Here is a 6837-nt window from a genome sequence, read left to right on the forward strand (position 1 = left end):
TGTGTGAGAACTGCTATATGGACAACGAATCTGCTCTGTATACTTTCACCCAAATCACAATTTGAAAAAAAAGCACTATCCTTACTGGTGTGCAGATAAACAATGGCAAAAAAAAAAAAAAAAACTCATTGTCATGGAGTCCATTTCAACTCATAGCAACCCCTAATGGGTTCCTGAGGCTGTAAATCTTTATGGAAGTAGATTGCCTCATCTTCCTTCCATAGAGCAGCGGGTGAGTTTGAACCACTGACCTTCTGGTTAGCAGCCAAATGCCTTATCCACTATACCACCAGAGCTCCTTCAGACAAAGAACTAACTAAAAAATGCCACCATTTCTCTCAAATGTCATCAATTACATAAGCCCTCAAGACACATTGATTTGAAATATCCATTCCTGTAAACAGTTTTAAAAAAAACAAACTCATTGCTGTTGAGTCGACTCTGACTCACAGCAACTCCTCCTTGGGTTTCCGAGGTGGTATCTCTATGGAAGTAGATCATCCAGTCTTTCCTCTGAGGAGTGGCTGGTGGGTTTGAACCGACAGGCTTCTGGTTAGCAGTCAAATGCCTTACGCCCTGTGCTATCAGAGCTCCCTTATAAACAGTTAAGACAGATTAATTTCATCTCTTTCATAGCAACAAGTCTTCCCCAGGTGCTAATAATAGGCAGAACTATTCACTTTTAGCCTTTTGTCACCAGAGAAAATTGCTACGTCACTATGTAATCATGATGCATCATTTTATTAGTCAAATATTTGAATTCCACTCAAGTGCACTTAAGAAAACAGTACTATACATCACAAATTGAAATTCAAGATAAGACTCCTTATTGGGAATGGGATTTTCAAAAATACAACTAATACTGATTTCAAATTACATGTTTCATTGGTGTTCTAACAAAACATACAAAGAGAATGATTTGTTTCCAGCATCTCTGAAAGATTATCTAGTCCTTCAATGTATTAAAATAGACATAATAAAATATACTCCTGAAATCTAGAATCTGAAGTGCAGTTTGAAAAACTGAAACGAATTTGATATGATTAATTCAAGCTATGGTTAAATTACAAGGGCACAGCTCAGGAGTTGATAAAAGTTTCAAATTAGTTACGTTTGGTGAAAAAACATAAATAAATGTAGATGCATGTAATTTTTACATTGTGTTAATTTTTCCAGACCCATGTGAAATATAAGTCCTGAAATCTTCAACATTTAATTTCTGAAAATGTTGCTGGCTGAGGAGGAATTAAAATTAAAAAAAAAAAAAAATCCAACTAGTTTATATGTAAAGTGAGGCTGTATTTTCTCCTTTTATAAAATATTTTTGATTCATAGCACAAAAAAATGTGCATGGAAAGACATTTAGAACTTTCAATTCCATTTTTAAAACTGATTACTGATCTTGAAAAACTTCTTCTATTGGCTCTGCTTTCTTCAGAGTCTTCCTATTCTTTCAAGAGCTCTCCTACAGATGTGTACCAGCTGTGGGTGCAGTATACATTATTTGCCTGTTCACATAATTGAAGAGGTGGCTTTGTAAGACAATGACTTGATCTTAATATTTACTTCTGGTGCGACTCTCTAACTTTCGCCTGCAGCGCATCACATGTCTTCTTGGCATCGCCTAGAAGCATGGCCGTGTTAGGTTTGTAGAAGATTGGATTGTCCACTGCAGCATAGCCAACACCCAAAGACCTCTTCATAACGATTACCTAGGAAGCAAAGAGTAAATGAGAGAACATATTTTGTAGACCTGGTTAGGATGCAGCAGACACTCAAACAGCCTTGCACTCATTTGGCACAAGGTAGGTATCATTACTAACTCTTTAATACAGAGACTTTTAAAATACACAAGAAGTATTTTTAAATATATGTTTACATTGTATTGAGTTTCATTTTTAAAATGTGCCTATCTTCTTCTATCCATTAGAGGAAAAAACATGTTAATAATAGTTACCTTGGCGTGATAAGATTATTTATCTTATCACAAGTGATTATTTTAATAACAAGTGATTATTTTCTTCTCAGAGCTTTTCTCTAGAAAAACTATGTATAACATTTTCTAATTTCAAAAAACTAACATCTTTTTTTCTATTTCTGTTTTTTAATTTTTTAAGAGTTTGTTTTACATTCAACATTATGTGTACATTTAGTTTCACTCCCCATTTACCAACCCCAACCTTAACCCAGTCTCCTCCCCTCCTTGCCCAGTAACCGCCCCACCCTGTGCCCCTCACAGTTATGCACTCCTGTGTGTCCTGCATTTCCTCCATGTGAATGTTGCCCCCTGATGCCCCATGGTGGACTGCTCCAAGGGATGCATTTCCATAGCATATGTGGGTGTGTCACCCTGCATTGAGTGGTCTGTGTATACATCTTGTTTACTATTGGGCTGAGAGCCAGCCCCTGGGAGTAAGCTAAAACTAGTATTTTTTTATGACTGTGCTACAGAGAACAAATTTAGTGAAAAAAATTCCACTATAAATAGTAAAACATATGTAACTGACTGTGAAAATAGAGCATGATTCCTATACTGTCACTTTACAAAGCACATTAGAAAGTTCTAGGACAAAAGCCCACTGGAAACAAAGAGCTTCTCACAAGGACAGAGCTAGTAACTATGCGCACCTATAAAGCACAATGGAAGGAATACATAGGTCAATCTACAATATTGATGTACTATATACATTTACAGAGCTCTGGTGGCATAGTGCTTAAAGTATCTGACTGCTAACCAGAAGGCTGGCGGTTCAAACCCACCAGCCACTCCTCAGAAGGAAGTCTGGGCAATCTACTTCCACAGAGATACCACCTCAGAAACCCAAGGAGGGGTGGCTATGAGTTGGGATTGACTTGGTGGCAATGAGTTTGGGTTTTTTTGGATATACATTTACAGTTACACCTATTACGGATGTTGTTGTCATGCTGACCATCAATTAAGTCCTCCTTTAATGAAAGGAAAAGTCTTTCTACTGCCTTGTAGGACGTGTAATCTATCTGAAAATGGAAATTTTATCCATGTCTCACGTACAATTACCATTGTTATGCACTCGGCAAACTCCCAAATACTGACCGATGATCATTTTTTATATACATGAGTTATTTCATATTCACTTCCTCACCAAAACCACTGCCATAAGTTTTGAACTCACCATATTATAATAAAAAGAAACCAAACTAATGGGGAAGGACACATTATGGTATCATGATTTTTAAAATGCAGATATGACTCAGGAGTAGTAAAGAGACGTGGCCACTGCTGGGGCCGAGGCAAATTCCCAAGCCTCTGCCTTCTCTGAAATCTAGTTATTAGCTTTTTCAGAAGCAACATGCATTTCCTTACATATTACATTATTATTTGTTTTCTAAATCACCTTTCTGGTCACTCCGTAATAACATACAAATTCCCTTTCAAAAAAAATAAATGAAAAAAATATGTTCATCTCTGTACATGAAGGTGATGATACTGACTCACTATCCACTGGACTAGACCTGGAATTCAGCCAGAATCACTCCAAAAGCTCACAGCCCTTTTGTCAGCTGTGGTTAAAGACTGTGTTAATCCATCCACATGATCTCATCTGGTTCTACTAGCGATCAGGGCATTCACTCAGATTCTCTAGTGGCCACAAAACACAGAGAGAAGCTGGACATACAGAATAAAAACCAACTGCTCTCAAGTCAATTCCAACTCATAGCAACCCTGTAGGACAGAGTAGAACTGCCCCATAGGGTTTCAAAGACTGTAATCTTTATGGTAGTAGACTGCTAGATTCTTCCCCTATGGAGCAGCTGGTGGGTCTAAACTGCCAATCATCTAGTTAGCAGCTGAGTGCTTTAACCAGTGCACCACCAGAGCTCCTCTAGACATAGGAAACTAGGTCCCAAACATGCTCTACCTTCCTGGACCTCCTAAAAAGCATCGTAATTTCCCATCAAGGGACCAAGGACAATTTTATGGACGCATTTCAAGTCACCTTTGACTATCAGAACAAAATGCCAGTCTGAAACATTACCTGCTTGGATTTCCAGACCTCGAGGACTGGCATGCCTGCAATAATAGAGTTCGGGTCTTCCTGAGCTGCTGAATTAACAGTGTCATTTGCTCCAATTACAAGGACCAAATCAGTGTCTACACAGTAAAAGGAAAAACAGGAAATGTAAATCTCAAATAGGTTACCTTCACTTCTTTTCAGCCAAATTATAGTAATCTGACTTTATAATCATAACAACAACAAAAAAAGCTAGTATTACAGAATGCTCACTGGTGTCAAGCAAGCACTGTGTTGTTGTTAGGTGCCGTCAAGTAGGTTCTGACTCACAGCAACCCCACATACACAAGAATGAAGCACTGCCCAGTGCTGCGCAATCTTCACAACTGCTGCCATGCTTGAACCCATTGTTACAGCCACTGGGTTCTCTACTTTACCAAGCATGGTCCCTCCTAACAACATGACCAAAGTATGAAAGAAGAACTGTGGCCATCCTTGCTTCTAGAACAATTCTGCCTGTACTTCTTCTAAGATTCATTTGTTCCTCCGGCAGTCTATGACATAGTCAATTGTCTTCATCAACACAATAATTCATGGGCAGCAATTCTTCTTCAGTCTTCCTTATTCATTGCCCAGATTTCTCATGTATGTGAGGTGACTGAACATACAATGCCTTGGGTCAAGCGAGCTTAGTCCTCAAAGTAACATCTTTGCTTTTCAATACTTTAAAGAGATTTTTTACAGCAGATTTGCCCAATGTAATATGTCATTTGATTTCCTGACTACAATTTCCATGGGTAAGTAAAATTAAATTCTTGACAACTTCAATCTTTTCTCTGTTTACCATGCTGTTGATTACTGGTCTAGTTCTGAAGATCTGTTTTCTTTATATTGAGGTATAATCCATACTGAAGGCTGTACTCTGTTCTCCATCAGTAAGTGCTTCAAGTCCTCTTCACTTTCAAGTAAGCAAGGTTGTGTCATCTAGTTAGCAGCTGAGTACTTTAACACACAGGTTGTTAATGAGTTTTCCTCCAATCCTCACGTCACGTTCTTCATCATATAGTCCAGTTTCTTGGATAATTTGCTCAGCATACAGATTAAATAAGTATTGTGAAAGGATACATCCCTGACACATACCTTTCCTGATTTTAAACCACACAGTATCCCTTTGTTCTGTTCAAGTGACTGCCGCTTGGTCTATCTACAGTTTCTGCATGTGCACAATAAAGTGTTCTCGAATTCCCACTCTTCACAATATTATCCATAATTTTTTATGATCCACACAGTCAAGTGCCTTTGCATAGTCAATGAAAAACAGGTTAACATCTTTCTTGTATTCTCTGCTTTCAGCCAAGATCCATCTGACATCAGCCATGTTATCCCTCATTCCATGCCCTCTTCTGAATCTCACTTGAATTTCTCTCAGTTCACTGCTAATATACTACTGCAACTGTGTTTGATTATCTTCAGGAAAATTTTACTTGTGTGTGATATTAATGATATTGTTTAATAGTTTCCTCATTCATTTGGATCACCTTTCTTTAGAATGGGCACAATTATGGATCTCTTTCACTCCATTGGCTATATAGCTATTGTCCAAATTTCTTGGCATAGAGTAAGCACTGCCAGCATTGCATCCATTTACTAAAACATTTAAATTGGTATTCTGTCAATTTCTAGAGCCTTGTTTTTTTTGCAAATTCCTTCCGTGCAGCTTAAGACTACCTCCTTCAACATCACTGGTTCTGCATCATATGTTGTTGTTGTTGTTATGTGCTGTCAAGTTGGACCTGACTCACAGTGACCCTTCCTTGGGTTTCCGAGCCAGTATCACTACAGAAGTAGATTTCCCAACCTTCCTTCCGAGGAGTGGCTGGGGGTTTGAACCGCCAGCCTTCTGGTTAGCAGTCAAACGCCTTAGGCACTGTGCTACCAGAGCTCCTCTGCATCACATGCTACTGCCTGAAATGGCTAAAGGGTGACTCATTACTTTTGATGCAGTGACACATGCATTCCTTCTGTCTTGTTTTGATGCTTCCTCCATTGTTCACTGTACAAAGAGCTTTATCAGAGAGGTTAGGCAACTTAGACAATGTCACACAGTTAAAAAGAAGTAGGCCCTACACTTGAACCTGAGCATCCTTGACTGGATGGAGCCTGTGCAATTACGCTTTTCCCCTCCAAGGAGATCTACCAAATATGAATTTAAAGTTCTTTTATTATTCCAAAATGATCTTGCCAGTCATATTATTTTATAAGATTTGTATTCCACTTTCAATTTTTAGAATGACCACTTAAGATGCCTAATAATGTCTAAAAGACAATGTTCTACAACTCTGTACTAGGTTAAAGCTGTGTCCATAATCCTGGAACTGGTTGATTTCACACATAATTTAGCAGTAAAATTTGAAAAGGGGCATAAAATTAAAATTGACTAAATCTTCTCTTTAAGGACTATCATATAAACTACCTTTGCCAAGAATGTCAAGTGAATCTAGACATGCACACGATTTCATTATTTTCTATAATAAACAATACTTTTATTAAGTTTACAGTGGATACTTGCCAGAGGCAACTGGTGTAATTTTAACAAACATGATCTCCAGCCAAATGTCATTAGCATTCAACACTGACCCAATGATAGCCATAAATTACAGCACCTTATCTAGGGAAGTCCTATTACTTTAAAAAAAGAAAAATTACTTCACTGAACTTGAACTGGTACAACTGGAAAACCAATGAAATCTCAGACTAGCAGTAATCCAACACTCTGGTAGCATAGTGGCTAAAGCACTTGACTGCTAACCAGAAGGCTGGCGGTTCAAACCCACCAGCCACTCCT

The 6837-nt window shown here is 38.2% G+C and overlaps 1 protein-coding gene across 1 annotated transcript in view; it reads right to left on the reverse strand.

Annotated features, from left to right (window-relative positions):
- Window positions 1-1562: 1562 nt before the first annotated feature.
- Window positions 1563-6837, reverse strand: part of NNT (nicotinamide nucleotide transhydrogenase) — a 185687-nt gene continuing 180412 nt past the window's right edge. Inside the window, exons 20-21 of the mRNA XM_007954018.1 lie at window positions 4017-4132; window positions 1563-1712 (exon numbers count right to left, since the gene is read on the reverse strand). Coding sequence (XP_007952209.1) covers window positions 1563-1712; window positions 4017-4132 — 266 coding nt within the window. The remainder of the gene's footprint in view (window positions 1713-4016; window positions 4133-6837) is intronic.

The sequence above is a fragment of the Orycteropus afer genome, unplaced genomic scaffold (assembly GCF_000298275.1).
Source record: "Orycteropus afer afer isolate SDZICR_OR568_19922 unplaced genomic scaffold, OryAfe1.0 scaffold00425, whole genome shotgun sequence".
In the NCBI taxonomy this organism is placed as follows: Eukaryota; Metazoa; Chordata; class Mammalia; order Tubulidentata; family Orycteropodidae; genus Orycteropus; species Orycteropus afer.